General features: G+C 44.1%; 1 protein-coding gene across 1 annotated transcript in view; it reads right to left on the bottom strand.

Moving 5' to 3' along the window:
* Positions 1-16936, bottom strand: part of LOC109311199 (collagen alpha-6(VI) chain-like) — a 95878-nt gene that overhangs the window by 46073 nt on the left and 32869 nt on the right. Inside the window, exons 9-13 of the mRNA XM_019536702.1 lie at positions 15465-16040; positions 10207-10556; positions 5907-5985; positions 2362-2507; positions 2177-2269 (exon numbers count right to left, since the gene is read on the bottom strand). Of these exons, the coding sequence (XP_019392247.1) occupies positions 2177-2269; positions 2362-2507; positions 5907-5985; positions 10207-10556; positions 15465-16040 (1244 nt within the window). The remainder of the gene's footprint in view (positions 1-2176; positions 2270-2361; positions 2508-5906; positions 5986-10206; positions 10557-15464; positions 16041-16936) is intronic.

The raw sequence follows: 16936 nt of genomic DNA, 5'->3' as shown, positions 1-16936 counted from the left end.
TAGCTAATGTCACTGACCAGGAGGGGGGGGAGGGTCCCCCAGCAGCTGATCTCACTCACCATAAAAGCAGCCGCACCACTTCCAGACCCCCTGTGGCCACTTCCAAAAATGGCACGGCCACTTTGGCTGGCTGCCCCGCTCCCCACCCAGTGCTCCCGGGGGGGAGGGAAACTGGTGCTCCTGCCTGCTGGCTAAACAGGGAGCACAGCCTTACAGGGGGCACACATGTCACCCCTGGGTCCCATATGGACCAGGGAGGGGATTTAAACCTCCAGCCTGATAGCCCCAGGCTGGGGTCTGGCCATGCCCCCTCTGCTCAAATCAGGGAGGGGGGAAAAGCCTTGGAACTTCAGTCCCTTCCCTTTGGCTGTGGCTAGCAGATGTGCTTTAGTGCCCCCCGCCTCTGACCTGAGCTACTACAAGCATGTGGCTGCATTTCCTGAATAAAAAGTGAATGTTCATTTGCTTCTCAGTTTAATCTCTGCAGCTTAGACTAACCTGAACAGACTGAATCAATTCAGCCTTGGGCTTTTTGACTGTCTGTACTTGGCCTCTATGTTCAGCCCTGATATAACTGTATCTTTAATATTCTGGTGTGATGCCAAGACAAAGCTAAAATACAGATAAAAAGTAAGGGGTTATAAAAGAACAAAAATAATATGGTCAAGGAAACAAACTATTTTACAAAGAAATATTAGAAGAGAATACCTTGCATTAGAGGTGACCAACAGGGAAATACAACAGTGAAAAGAGATTTGAAGAAAATAAACACCAAGGACAGAAAAATTATTTAGGATGGTAGAAGGCTATAACAAGACAATGGAGTGACATAAGTAGAGAAACGTTTTAGCCTGAATATCAGGAAAAATCCCAGTAGTGAGCTCTTTTAGTTCATGGGACAATCAGACAAAAGAAGTGGTGGTAACTGCAATATTTGGGAAACTTGCAGTGGCTGTCATTTTTAATTTCTCACACAAGAAACGCTATGCTAAGTAGGAAATCAGAGTGCTCAGAGAGGGTGTAGGACCAATTTGTGGCACACCTGCCAAAACCACCCATACGTGAGCGCTCAGTCTCCTGTAGACTTGAGAGCGGATATGGGAGACAATCCTGCAGTAGCTTCACTGGCAAACGTCTGGCACTGAAGCATATCCACTGACCTGGATAGGTAAATCCTGCATAGGGTATGTTTAGCTCCGTCTGGCCAAAACTTGCCATAGATTTAATAAAGATAAGCCCTAAACTGTAAAAATCAATGCTCACAGTCATATGAGCAATCAAAAAAGCAGTTCAGGGATGAAAAATCTGAGACCTGGTCTCTCTGTACCTCAGTTTATCTACCTGGAAATTCATTACAACAGCAATGATGTGAGGGTTACCACACAATACTTGTGAATGAATAGCATGTGCTTCAGATGTATGGTGCTACACAAGTTCTAACTATTATTATTAAGTTGCATAGTAAATAAATACAATAAAATGGCTGCTTTTTTTTTTTTTTTTTTGGCAACAGCATTTGCCTGAGATGTATGGCATGCTCCACAGAAGAAAAGCCAAACTGGCAAGGCTCCCAAAAGCATTTGCACTAGGGACAAATGTGATCCAGCAGCATGAGGAAAACAGATGTTTTCTTTTAAAAAAAATGAAAAGGCAGAAAATCCTTGGGCAGCTGTTAAAGAAAGCTCTTCTGGAAGATTGTGCTGCCATGTGTGACAGCTTTGGGTAGGAATGCAGATTTGGGATCGGTCTATCAAGACCCACGTGCAACACAAGTGACAAGATGGTGGAAGTATCTTGAAGGAAGAGCACGAATGTTCACACTTAACACAACAGTAGTAAAACCTGCCATTAGCAATTGCCCATACAGATCTTGGTTAAGACAGGTTGCTTTTTTCCAAACCCATCCTAGGAATATATTGCTGAATTGATCTAAGGAGACTGCTCAGCGACCACTAGCATTAGAGGTCTGAAATGCTTCCTGTTTTACTGTGAACTTTATTGGTCAATATTTTTCCATAACAATTATACTAAGATAAGGGAGAAAAATGATTGAGCTTTTGTTTCTTCTTGCAATGGCAAGATCCACAAATATTCCATGTAAGCAGCTGTTGAACTACTATTAAAAAGTCTCACAAACCAAAGCCTCTCTTACCAATGTACACTTAAGTACACTTACCTTCTTTCCAGGATTTCCATAGATACCAGGAAAACCAATTTCTCCATAACATTTACAAGCAACATGACAGCACTTTCTTTCGGCAACATTTTCCTGCAAAAGCAATTAGCAATATTATAGTTAATCTAACAGACTGTAAAAACACAATGGATTTTCTTCATTGTTTATTTCACAAACAAACTTACGAGTTCTCTTTGCAAGAGTCCTGGATGTTCTGAAAATCTAATGCTCAGGGGGTGCTTGTTGCCAAGTCCTCTGCCAAATTCTATTTCCTGTAGGTTGCTCAGATTTGGCATGTTGTCCAAGCCAACCATTAGAAGTGCATCAAGACCTTATAAAAACAATAGATGTTAAAACATAACATGTTGTTTGTCTTAACAGATTAACTACATTGACTGCAAATCATTTACTGAGGTGTCACTTGATAGATTTCATGTTCTTATCCCTAAGTGGTTGGTCACTTTCATCTTCTGAAGTCAGCAGCTGTACCTTAGGGATGAACTTGCCCCAATGATTCTCTTTCTTTTTTTCCTTATTCCCCTCACCATCATATGCATTAAACGCCCACATGTTTAAAATTGGCCACAGGACACTTTATCTAACCCTCATTAGACAAGGTTTAGATTAAGTGCCCTGTGGCCATTTTAAAACACGCAGAGGCTTAATACATATGATGCTGCAGCGACACTGGAGCATTCTAATTAGAATGTGGAGCCAACTCAATTAATCAAGTCTGCTCCAACGTGTTCCAATTAGAACACCAATGAGCACATGTATATGCACCAATGAACCCCCTGTTGCATGCTAATGGAAGGCTTCTCCAGAATAGTGAAGATAGCTATTATGGCTCTGCCCATAAAAACTATCAATTCAACACAATTGCATAGAGAGAGGGTTATTTTTTTTCCTAATTTAAGAGTACTTCATCTTTTTGACAACAGAATAATACAATATAGACAAAGTGAATACAAACTTGTAGGCTAAATTCATTCCTGGTATAAGTCTACTGCAGTCCATAGAATTACTTAAGGGATGACTTTGTGCTAATAAAATAGGAAAGAGCAAATTTGTTCTAGCACAGAGAATCATATCACTTGACAGCATGCATTTTAATTATTCATTTCCAGAAGCCAGGCCAGATCACCCTACTTTAGTATGCATCATCTGTATGATATTTCTGGGATGGGCATTAGTAAAGTACAGTAGCTAAACAAACAAGGCTGAGCGCAGAAAACCAGTTGGGAGGAACAGGGGTGAGTTACAAAAAAAAGGCCTTTTTTACACCTTATTTATTCTCTCTCATATTCTTCTCCATGAAACTTCTCTTTCAAGTTGTCCACTCTGGAGGGTATCGTCTTTTCCTCACTCTCCATCTACAGGCTGCACTTCAGTAGAAAGAATTTTGTAACCCAGCATATTCTGACTAAATGGTCTGTTCTAGCAGGCTTCTTTTCATGGAAGGCTGCAGGAATGTGGGACAAGGAGGCAAGCAAAATGACGACACCTCCCAGCCCAACAGAATCACAGAAAAAACAGCTGAAAATAGGTCATGCTCTTCTGGTTTAAGAAAGATAGGGCATTTTTACACATTAAATTTAGACAGGTCTTAGAGCTCTTAACCCTTGCACTGTCAATGCATTAATGCCTGAAACTAGTTTTAAAACATATTTTAGGTGTCTTAAAGTTATGTCACTCCAGTGCAGATTTATCTCTGATCCATGTTCCCCAGCTTGTGTTCCATTAATGTGTAGCTACTCCCCACAGACGAGCTAGCCCAGTTGCAGTCCTCCAGCATCCCAGGACATGGTGTCCCCACCCTCACCCTCCTGTTCTGTGTGGACAAACAGTCTACCTTCTAAACTCTACTGCCCAGGGGGGCATTTCTGGCACCAGGCCAACTCACCCACCCACCCCCAGAGGTACCACCTTACCACTACCAGGTGTGAGTGCAACCATGTGCAAACAGCCTGGAGGCCACATACCAGGTCACAGGGCATGGATGGCTCCAGGCGTGGGGTCTAGCAGGTATGGGGGGAACAAGGGAGGGTGCCAGATCAGGGCCCCATGAGTTAGGGCTTCCTTTCTGGGGCAGGGACAGTAGCTCCCCCAAAAGTGCCTTCTCTCACCAGTCCCATCTCCCAGCTACCCTTGGAAGCATGACAAGCACCCTCCAACACCCCAATCCCAATTTATTAAAACACAAGACCTTCTTTAACTGACTCTCTCTTTATTTCTTTTTAAATTCTTTCCTTCTTTTTTTTTTTGTTTTTACTTTTTATATTATTAGTCACTGGCTGACCACCTTCATTTCACCTGCTGACTTAACTTTCATGTGCTTTCCTCCTCCTATTTCATTACCCACCCCCATCCCATTAACTCTCCACCTCCCAGCTTCATGTGCCTGTCCCACCAACCCATCTCTCTCACACCCTCAGAGCAGGGATTTCTAGCCTGCTGTGGCTCACCAGCCCCATAGTGGCAACTTGCAGGTGTAGTCTGTCCCCTACTCACCAGCCCACTAGTGGTAAGTCACAGCTGTGCAGGTGGGGAACAGCCAGAGAAGTCTTAAGGTGTGACTACCTTTTTAGCCTTAAGGGCTAGGGACAGACATTACACAAACTGGTTTAAGTGATCAGAAACTGGTTTAAACCTGTAACAGAATAAACGTTCAGTGCACATAAACCAGTTTGAGAATGGCTGAAACCAGTTTGAGATAAACCTAGTGGAATGTAGTATCAGCCTAACCGGATTTGGGTCAACCCGGTTTATGCAATATCTGTCCCAGACCCATGGCTGGTTTAAACCAGACTCTCCCAGCATCCTGGCATGCTCTCTGGGCTGCACAGGGCTCTGCTCCACAGCAGGGCTGGGCCCCTGCTCCCTGGCTGCAGCTCCCCCCACTCCCCACCCCATCACCACTCCCTGCTAAGCAGGAACTCCCCACTCCCCTCTGCCTTGCTGAGGAGGTGTCTGTGTATTATTTAGCAGACCACATGATGGCTAGGGTCTGTGCTGAATCAACAGGTAGAATAACAAGTAGCTGGTAATGTCCCTCTGTTGTTTTCTTAATTGAGAGAGAAACACTGTTATAAATTCCCTGCTGGGCTAATCACAGCATCCTGCCAGAGCCTCGCCATGCCCCCCTCAGCTCCACGCTCTAGAAGGTGCCGGAAATGCCCCCCAGGCAGTAGAGTTTAGAAGGTAGACTGTTTGTCCACACAGAACAGGAGGGAGGGCTGCTCTAGCGCCTCCTGGCTTCCAGCCTGAGCCACCGCAGGCAGGTGCCTGCATTTCTGGGACATCTGTCCAGTTACAAAACTGATTTAACCTAGCAAGGTTAGACTAACCTGCAAAGATTTAATCAATTCAGACTCAAGCTTTTTAAATGTCTGTCCCTAGCCAAGGTGTGACTGCTCCAAACTGGAGCTAGCACTAATGCTGATCAACATTTGAGTAGCTCAAAGTTTAACATGTAACAAGGCCCACAGATGACTGCATTGAGAATACAGATAGTGGTGGAAATTCCTTTATGATCACACTGGTGGAAGGAATAGGAATCATTAGGTGAGTGGACACCCTGTAGCTGGGGAGAAATACATTGCTCATGCCAATAATTTTTTAGCAATGCCAGAACTATGCAGATCAGTCTGCATACACACATCTGTAGAAGGAAAGAAATTTATCCCACCTTTGTAGCATACAGTACTGCACTGTCTGTGGCATACCATACCTTTGAGGAGAAGGGAATCTGCTGCTATTCTGAGTACTTCTACAGGATCATCCAGCCCATCTGTAAACACTAAAAGAACCTGTAAAAGAAAACATTAACTTACCAAAGGACTAAGAAAATATTATAGCTATAGTTTAGTTAAAGATTGCAATTTAATAATAAAAGCTGTTTGTGACTAGGGACAGCAGTTACACATAAACCAGTTCAGATCTCTAACACAACAGAAGTTTAGTACACTTAAACAACTTTCAAAATGGCCAAAACCAGTTTAAGATAAACTTGGTTGGATGTAGTATCAGACTTATCTGATTTAGGTCAAACCAGTTTATGGAACTTCTATCCGGGACCCCTCCCTGGTTTGAATTAACTCACAGTCCCCCAGCATCCCAGGATGCTTTGCATCCCTGGGCTGTGCTGTCTGCTTCAGCAGAGCAGGGTTGACCCCACCCCTCTGCTCCCTAGCTGGAGCACTATCATTGCTCCAGCTGGCTAAGAAGGGGGGGGGGGGAAACCTGGGTCTGAACCCCAGCTTAGCAGGGGGCATTGCATAGCAAGGTGGGTAGGAAGGAAGTAGCTGCTGACAGGCTTTTCCACACTACCCACTCAAGAAGAGAACAGGGGCATGGCCAGGCCCCAGCCCAAGCTGACACAATGAGGCTGGGGAAGAGATAGGGTGAGGGAAGTTTAAACCTCCTCCCTGGCCCGATTAGCATCCTCTCCAGGTGGGGGAGGTTTAAACCCCCCTACCTCACCCCTCAGTGCATCAGACTAGGCCGGGACCTGGCCACAACCCCTGCTCTCTGCTTAAGCAGGGAATAGGTAAAAGCCTGTTGGAGGCTGCCCATGAGGCAGACCCTGGCTAGGGTTCAGTGAGGGCCAAGGAGAGGTATTTAAGCCCCCCTCTCCCCCTCCACTTCAGCATGTCAGCCCAGGTTGGGACTTGGCCATGCACCACCCCCTGCTCAAGCAGGGAGCAAGGGAAAAGCATTGCAGGGGCTGTTCCTCTTTCCCTGCCCCCAACACAGGCAGACCCCAGCTGGGATCAGTGCAAGACAGAGATGGGATTACTTCCCCCTCCCCCCCAATCATTTAGTGGGCCAGGCATGGCCTGGCCATGTCCCACTCCTCTCAGCTTGACCAGGGATGGGGGGGCGGGGGGGAAGCCTTGGAGGGCTTCTCTCCCTTCCCTTTGGCAGTGGCCAGCAGGATGGAAGGCATGCTCCAGCACCTCCCAGCTTATGGCCTGAGCCACTGCAGGCATGTGGCCACATTTCCAAATTGCAAGTAAATTTTTGTTCACTTGCTTCTCACTTCAACCTAGACAGTTTAGACTGACCTATAAATATTGAATCAATTCAGCCTCTGGCTTTTTGACTGTACTCAGACTTTAAGGGTCATTTTAAAAAAAGACTTGTGGTTACTAGGCCAGAAATCATCTGTTCTTTGACAGCAGTTTCATTTGAAAGAACCTGGCTCACAGACTGCCACCAGAGCCGTCCTTAGGGGTGTGGGGGCCTGGGGCATATCAGCCCATGTGGGGCACAGGAGGGGGATGGTGAGCAGCTGGAGCCAGTAGACCAGAAGGGGAGGGGGTAGCAGAGCTGGTGGTGTGGTGGCCAGTGGGGCCTATGCAGCACTGACCACGGGTCCCCAGAGCATGGGGCCCAGGGTAGTCACCCTGATTCCTGCCCCAGGAACAGCCCTGACTGTAACTATCATTGCTACAGCCAGCTGCAGATTTCATGTACTTATCTATTTTCTAGGCACAGGGACATTTCTGTTGTTATTCTTGCTTAGAAGAAACTTCACTGAAGGCAGCAGAGGTCTCCAAATGTAAATGAAGAGGAATGGAGAACAGAAATTGTTTCTTTTCTTTTGGTAATGAGAATCCAGTTATGTGGACACCCACTTTTCCACTAATGTGATCTGACTTTATACTGGTGTAAAAAAGGAACAGAGACAACATGCAGCCCTACAGTAGTGTAAGTTACTTTTCTTCAGTTTCCCATGAAAACAAATACACAACGGTATTTTTCCCATGAAGAATACTACACAACAATATAAGTTAGACCAGTATATATGTGGTCGAGTCGGTTTCAACTGATTGTCCCCTGGTAGCAGTTAGGTCAAGCTATTTCCTGCTCCCCAACCACCCAGAAGTGAAGCACTGTGGTTAACAGGCCACAGTCTGCTCCTCTAGATAAGCCTGTCACCAGTTTGCTCTGGCTTCTAGAGCAATTTACATTAGCATACAAATAAATGCAAATTATGCTGGTGCAATGTGACACGTCTCTACATTGCAGAACTGAAAACTGTCTAACTAATAAGCCATTAGCCCTGGGCTAGGTTGTCTGGTCTCCTTTGGCCCACTTTACCCTGTTCAGGCAGCAGATAGCAGATGGATTCAACCATCTCTGAACTGCAGAGAATTCCGTTTGCAGAAAGGAACTCTCTACTGGTGCATGGATGATGGAAGCAGCTGGGCCCAGCTCCTGGACCAACCACCCCAGGTCCCCAGCAGGGGACATGCAGGGCAGAGTTAGGGACAGGGAATGGTAGACAAAAACTCCATTACAAGTGTCCTCCCCCGACAAATTGGAGTAGGCTTCCTAGCTGTTCAGAGAGAGATCAGATGCAATGATCATATGCTGTTAGAGTGCAAAGTTATCACAAAGCGTTAGGAAGAGTACAGTAGGACTCTTCAGCTCAATACTTTCCATTCTACACATAGTTATCACTTGTTTTGTTTCTTCAAATGTTTACAGAGATATTAAGCAAGACTCTCATTAGAATAAAGCTGGGTCTTGTTTGACTAAGTTTGACAGGTCCTGCCCATGTAAATTAGAAAAAGTGATAAACAAGAATAAATCATATCCAGCTGATGAATGCTATAGAACAAACATGTTGCTGTTCAGTGATCTACAAGAAAGGCATTTGTGATCTCAGGCCTGTTTACGTCTTGCCCACAAGCACCAGCGTAAAGGGCAGTAGCTGGCATCCTTCTGACCATCTCAGCAGCACACCCATGGATTAAGTGGGCATGTGGTGATCACCCTCCCAGTTCCTAGAAGGAATGGGGCTAAGGTAGTCAGGCAGGTGTGCACTGTACTTGTAGAATCCTTATTTCTGATTTCTGAAGGTGTACGAACAGGAAAAAAACCCCAGTTTAACTTCTACAAGGAGTTAAAAGACTTGGCAGCTGGGGAGAGAATTTACCTGGAAATTGAGCAAATTTGTTCTAGAAATCAAACTGCAATAAGAAGCCTTAAGGAACCTAAGGTTTTTCATGATGCACGGGCTAGAGCTAGAAAAGAATTACAGTGGAGAAAAATTCCACTTCATCTTAAACCCATTTGTACATCATCTCTTCCAGAGAAGAACCATAAGTTAAACATTTCTGAGAAGAAAGGAAAAAAGAATAAGGTTGGGAATGTGCTCCTCCTACATCTGTGTTGATGAGGAATTGCTGAGATGTTGTTGAAAATAGGACTGATATTGTTCTCTGCAAGCAGGCAAGTTTGCATTTGCTGTTCATGTACAGCCGTGAGAAGAGATCTTTTAGCAAGCACTCAAAATTAAGCTAAAATATATTCCAGACTTGCAATAATTTACAAGAAATTAAGCAACACACACATGGAACATATAGTTGATATTTTATGAGGACCAAAGTGCCCTTCCTGCTCTGGGATTTAATGTGTAAAAAGTATCTTATGTAATTGCACATGTGAAAGTGCTCTCTTCAAACAGTGCAATTCAGAAACATTACAACGTGAAATAATTTCCATTCCAGTCAATGCAAAGAATCTATCCACTTCTGCATGGATCGACTCAAACCATTACATCTTTGCTTTCCCTTTGTCTCATTTCAAACTGTGAGTTATTCACAGTGACCATGTGCAAATATATTTCCATAAACTAATTACTTGCAAAAATACCTGCTCTGAGCCATCATTATTCAGGCTGCGTGACTAGTCATCTATGAAAAAGTATTATTTATGATCCTGAACCTATAAATAAATTCCAAGATAAATATATCCAGTGTGAACACTTGTGAGCACATGGATTTGCCTACATATTTATCAATACATTCTTCTTCCAGGGGCACTCAATCAGGTGTAGAAGAGATTTTTTGTTCACCTTTTAAAGACATCTGAATACTGTGAAAATAAATCCAAGGTTTTATTTGAATGACCAGTTGTGAATCTTTTCTTCTGCTGCAGAATCCACATAGCACTAAACCCAACGTATTCTGAATAATATAATTTAGTCATTACTCAAGTATACACACACTTCTGTTTACCTTCACATTAGCTGAGGCCACTTCAAAGGAGTCCTCCCAAAGTAACTGTAAGAAGCGTGCATTCAAGTATGTGTCCACAGTGATCTGTGCAGCTAAGAACTTTTCGATTATCTCTTCATTATACTTTTCAAAATTAGAGTCAAATAGGGGTAGGCCAGTTGGCCCAAACACTTGGTACTTGAACCTGACGTTGAGCTGAGACTCAGAAGTGCAGCAGACATTGGTCAAGGACTCTGCCTGTTGCAGAAATCTGGGCAGATCAGTTTGCAGTTGCTTTTTCAAGTGCAGTGCAGGTGTAGGTCCCACAGGTCCTGAAACATCAATTCCCACTGAAACATCTATGTTGCAATCTGAGAGGGGAGGCACAAAAGTAAGTGATGATTATTGTATCCAAATAATATTTTGTGATCTTGCTTCTAAAAACCAAGAACAAATTCAATTTGCTAGATGTCAAATCTGGCATTTTAAATGAAAAGATATCCTACATTACAATCAGAGCGCCAGTGCACGGCTTCACTTGATTTCATCAGCTAGGGATCTGGCCCTTGTTACTGTACATAAACACCACACACACTGTCATCAAAAATGAATTCATCATCATCACTACGCATGTTGGGCCTTTAAGTAACAAATAGCGCACCCTACAGTTCAGCCACAAGGAATTAAAGTCTAGAACTCAAATCAGTGAGCAGTTTGCTTATAGCCGTGAGTTGTGCCATCAGCTCCTATGCACTGTTATTGTCTGTGCTCATTGACAGAATCACATTATGCATTGAAGCAGAAGAATCAAATGCAAGGTGACAGAGGAACAGGGAAAGGAAATATAGTAGGACAGGAATAATATGCAAACCCCCTAGTGGCATAGTTAAAGCAATAAAACCCCTCCTACTGTGAGCAATGCTACATTGTATATGCATGTGCGTGTATTTTAGCAGAGTGTGTGTGCCTTACATACAGAGAGAAAGGTGTGTATTAGGGCTGTGCACAGCTTTGGTCCCTGATTCGATTCGAAGGAGATTCAGCCCAATTTGATGGCCAAATCTCCAAATCCGAATACAATCAGGAGACCCTTTAAATCTCTCTGAATTGAATTGGACCACTCTGAATAGATTTGGAGAGATTCAGAAGAGATTCACCTATTCAGAGAGAGACACAGCTTTAAATGTTTCTCTACATACCTCAAGGCACCAGGCAGCTTATGAATGCTGTAATGGTGGGCACATGGAGCATCCCACAGGACCCCCCCCCGCACATTTGGCAGCAGATCTGGAAGGGGACCAGAAACACTTCCAGTCCATTTCTGGGTCCACCGAGGAGCACACAAGGGGGCCTCCCCACGCCCCAGCTTGGCTCGGTGACTGGTGCCTCTTGGGTCTGGGAGGGCACCCAGGGTTCCTCCCTAGCCAATTGCCGAGCCAGGCAGACAGAGGGGCTCCCCCACATGCTCCCCAGTGGACCCAAAAGTGGATTGGAACTATTTCCGGTCCACTTCTGGGTTCACCACCAAGCATGCAGGGGTGCCCTATACACTCCTGTTGGATGCTCCATGCACCCCAGCATCGCAGCGTTCACAAGCCATGCCTGCTACCTCAAAAAACATTTAAAGCTGTGTCTATGGCTGAAATCGCTGATTTTTTGAATCAACATCAAACCTTCATGTTTGGATTTGGCCAAATAGAATCAGGGACACTGATCCAGAACAACGAATCAAATCACTGTCCCCAATCTGAGCCAAATCCAAATCCAAATCAAATAGGGCCTCTTTTGCACACCCCTAGTGTGTATGTGCAGAAGCATAACCAAGTGCTTGAGCACCCTAGGTAGCCAGGGTGTACAGGGCAATGTCTGGCTGTGCTGCTGCCAGTGGTGGCTGGGCCAGCAATGCAGCTGCTAATATTTATGTGCCCTTCCAAAGTTGTCCCCCTTGCTACACTACTCTGTATAAGTAACTATTCATTAAAGCTTTTATATGTGCACAAAGCATAGCAAAATGTGGTGCCCTTAATGCTATTAGACCAGATCCTATATATAGAAAAACAGAGAACTGGAAAAGGAAAACCTGGTAAGCCATATGATTTCCCAATAGCTGAAAATATTGAATTGGATATTCTAAAAATATTGGAATTGGACTCCATGGTTATGTCTATATGCACTTATATTTACTCAGACAGAATGGAATGACTGTTTCTTCTCTTCTGTCCTTTCATGAAAAAGGAAGAAAGATACAAGTACAGATATACTATATGCTACATCAAAAATTCCATTTAAAAGAATACTATTGAGGCTGCTGCATTCAAGTGTTTAAAAGTTAGGAAGGTCGATATTCACATTGCCCACGCAACTTTAAATTGCATTATGATACAGATTTTCATGACATGATCACATACTACTATTTCCCCATAACCCCTGCCTCATTCATTGCACAGAATAGGTACCTATTTAATAGTTCTTCGGATCACCATTTAGTCTGTGACCTCAAGCGTTATTTTCTCTCTGCAATTAATGTCCATATGCGTGTATCTGTGGGTCATGCATCATTTTCCCATAGCGCTTTACAAATATGAATGAATGAATTTTCAAAGCTCCCAGAGGTTTGAGGTAAGTCTATTTGCTCCATTTTACACATGAGGAACTGAGGCACCAAAAGATTAAGGCCAAAACCGTAACAGTCACTGCTTTTTCCACTCATAACATGGGTTTAACCCTCTCTCACAATCCTCCATTTTAGTAAATTTATTTCAATATACAGAATAAATATGTAAAATGTAATCATGCATATAAAATAATGCTATCCATTTGCTTCTATATATCACACATACCTATTTCATTGGTATACAAAAAAAACGCTTAATGCACTGAGAGCTATATTCACCTATGGACTAATCTACGGACTCACCTGCAGACACCAGGAATCAAATTTAAAAAAAAAAATCATTACCCATGTTCTGAAAATATGCACATGTAAAAGTGCTAATCAGCTGTTTGAACATGCAGGTACTCTTTTGTATGTAAAATGTTGGCTTTGCCCTTTTTTTTTTCCCTCTAAATTTTCCATCTATACCTCTAGACAATTGCTTTCCCCTCACTCCCCTTGGCAAGTGCCTTCTTATCTGCACATCCCAGTATTTTCCCAGAAGAATTCAGTGCTTTTACATAAATGTTTTCAAAAGAATGAAAATGTGAGGTTTTAATCAATTTGACTGTACGAAAAATAATTGGAAAAAAAGCTCAAGTAATATAGAACACGATAGATCACAAGAAATTAACTTGCTAAGGCTACTACTGAGCAAAACTCTGGGGCCATTTCACTGGGGTCTTTACAGAACAGAGATCAAAACAGATATTCCCTGCCACCAAGAAAACTGGCATTTTATAAGTTTATTATGTGGTGCCTCCTACTAAGAAGTCCCTTGCTGTCTAATGAATGCACACCAGGAGGAGCTGCTGTGCCAGACATCTTTCTGTTCTGTGACATTTACTTTTCTCTAGTAATCTCCGACTCAGCTGTTATTGGTATGAGTGGCTTTTATTGCAGCACTGACTTGTTACATATCTATGATGTGAGTTTCAAGCCTACTGAAACTGTGCGCCAAAACCCCACTGAAATTAGACCACTCTGAAAATCCTAGCCCTAGAAAACAGTGTTTAAGTGGGTTGGCTTGATTTTTTTTTCAGGGACATATCCATTAAGGGACAAGTCCTGGCCTCTCTGTCAATAGCATTTAATGCAATTGTTCCTGAAAGCTGGGAAAACCCCTTCCACATTCCTCCTTGTTATGGGGGATCTGTTACAATTAGGATCTATAGACCACCCCACCCCCCCAAGCCTCCCTCTCCATTACCTTCACCCATGTACAGCCATCTTGGACCAAGGCCCACAGAGCTCATGTAGAGAACAGGTTTTATTAGTAGGCAGCGAGAATCCTGCTCAGTCTTCTTACATTGTAGCCTCTTGTTAAACACCTACAAATGTTGTGTTCAGGACCTTGTGAAACCCATAGGCTTTCTATGAAAGAGCAGGACTTGCCTGTACCTGAAGATAGCATCATGTTTCACAAGCGAGCACTTCGGGATTAGTCCTAATGATCTGTTCACTCATGGCTCCAAAGTGGGAAAAAAAGCTTTAAACAAACCAGCCTAGTATACAGGAAGCAACATAGTTGTCAGGGGGCAGCTATGATGTCTTCCCAAGGGAAGAGAAAGCACAGCATTGTTGCAAAGACCAGGCCCTCAATTTTATGGAAAGTATGACCACTACAGTATTTATATGTTTGCCCTGCTAGGTAATGCACAAAATAAAATCCTCTCTGTTCTCTATGGCAACTTACATTCATAAAAGTCTTAAACATGGTGGGGTTATCCTCTTCTATATCTCATATGTAACTTGTATCTCTTCCCTCACTCTCTTTCCCCAGCCCTCCCCTGGAAGCAAAAAGACCCAGCTTAAACTTTTCGTGCCCTGGGTAGCAAAGGCAAGTTGGGAGCAAGCACTTATTTCCTTGAACAGGGGCTGCTGCAGTTGTGGTGGCATGGGTTGCTGCCACTTCAGCGCAAGCTCCATGGCAGCACAGACACAGGCTGCTGTGGTGGAGGCAGCACAAGTTCCCCTGAGGCTGTTATTCTGCTGCCCTGCTCACCCACCCACCCCAAGTGAGGCCTCTCCCCACAAGCTATGGAGCACTTTCACAGCTGCTACACAACCATTGCTACAGCAGCCACAAGAGTATAAAAATCAGGAGCTGCAGTCCTTGTGCTTCCCACATCACGTAGGGCCTTGGCCAGTGTATCTGCATGGGTGGGGGGGCGTTGGGTGGTATCCTGCATAACCTTTGAAAGCACTGGTCAAATCAGTGATACTCTCTTCAAATTTCTTCTGCTTTGTCAAGGTCGGAACACACTATAGGTTTGTAATCTTCCCAACTCTTGTCCTTCTTTGGGGAAATTCCACAGTGTATAGAGACTGCCTCAGCTGTGGGAAGGGAAGTTCAAGTTATTAATGGCTCCTGTATCAAAGTGGGAGCTTTGCTTCTTATGTTGGCCAGCTACTGCTACTCATGGTTCCACTAAAGTTATAGGGCCAGATTCAGTGATATGCTGCTATAGGCCATTCCAAAGTCAGGCAATTTTTTTCTGATGTCCTGCTAAATTATACGTTATCGTCAGAAACATACTCATCCCCAACGGTTAATCACAAATGTACAGAACATATGAGGAATCTATAGACAGATACAATCAATAAAGAGATTACCATGACTTACCCTGGCTCGGACGATCACTAGCGTCACAGACCTCCTTGACAATCGTCCTCTCTATGCGTTCCAGATGGGCAAAATTTTCCACCAAAAACACCCTTTGTGTGTTACCAGCAATCTGAAGCAGTTCAGTTGGTCTTAGAATCCCAATGCCGACCGCAAAGATGTATATTCCATCATTGCTAAGAGCCAACGCTGCTTCACTCACTGCATCGCTAGAATATCCATCAGTAATCACGATGAGGGTCTGTGGAATATTTTCATTTTTACGGCCACCGTTGGCAGGCTCAAAAAGCCTCTTGACAAACCTCAGTCCTTTGCCAGTGAAGGTGGATGATTTAAACTGGCGAATGCTATCAATCTGTTCTTTTACGGCAGTCTCCGAGTAAAATTCATTGAGATAAAATTCTTTCTGAGGATCTTCACTATATTGGACAACTCCAACCCGTGCTTTGTTCTCAGCAATGTGAAAATGGCTCACTATTTCCTTCATGAAGGACTTCATGGTAGAAAAGTTTTTTGAAGATATGCTTTCTGACCCATCAATCAAGAACACAAGATCTGCTGCTTGATTTTCACAAACTGGGGGGAAATGTACTTAGTTATATATTCATATACACTCTACGTTTCATTCACTTAAATCTTTTTAAAACCTGCTGTCTTTGACTGAAATTTACTTCCAGGCAGAGGCACCAACTCCAAGTTAATTCATTACATTGGTCCCACTTAGGCTAGAGACAGAAGTTGCACATAAACCAGTTTAAGTTTAAGATCAGAAACTGGTTGAAACTTGTAACAGAACAGATGTTCAGTGCACATAAACTGCTTTCAAAATGGCTGAAACCAGTTTAAGATACATCCTGGATGGATGTAAAATCAGACTGAACTGAATTACATCAAACCATTTTATGGACCGCCTGTCCCAGATTCAAGTTAAGTCACAGTCCCCCTGCATCCCAGGATGCTTTGCAGCTCTGGGCTGTGCTGTCTGCTCCAGTGCAGCAGGGCTGGCCCTGCCCCCCTGCTTTCACAGAGCTGAGGCAGTAAAGCTTTTACTCCCTACCCTGTCTGTGCGTGTCAGCCCTGAGGGTTGGGAGGCAGGGGAACAGACCCCAGGCTCCCCTAGCCTGGGTATGCACAGCACAAGGGGAAGGAAAACATCTTCTGTAGGGTTTAATCACCCTCCCCTCCCCCTCCACAGACCCTCAAGGTGGACTGAAATTGCCCTATCCCCACCCACTGCCAGCTGCCCTTGCATCTGAGGGGCTGGGGTGGGGCAGGAAACATCCCCCCCCACCCAAGCTGGGGCCTGCAAGGCACTGAGAGGAGAAAACTCCCACCCCTGGCAGCCTAGAGAGCCAGCTGGGATCCCTTAGCCCCACCTCCCTGCTTTTACAGAGCTGACGCAGTAAAGCTTCTGCCCGTACCTGGCAGCCTGGCATGGGACCAAGCCCTGCGGGACCATATTGAAAAGTGGG

This window comes from Crocodylus porosus, unplaced genomic scaffold (genome assembly GCF_001723895.1).
Source record: "Crocodylus porosus isolate Cpor-Errol unplaced genomic scaffold, CroPor_comp1, whole genome shotgun sequence".
Taxonomy (NCBI): Eukaryota; Metazoa; Chordata; order Crocodylia; family Crocodylidae; genus Crocodylus; species Crocodylus porosus.
Note: the sequence above shows the minus strand (reverse complement) of the source record. Positions and strands in the feature narration are given on the sequence as shown.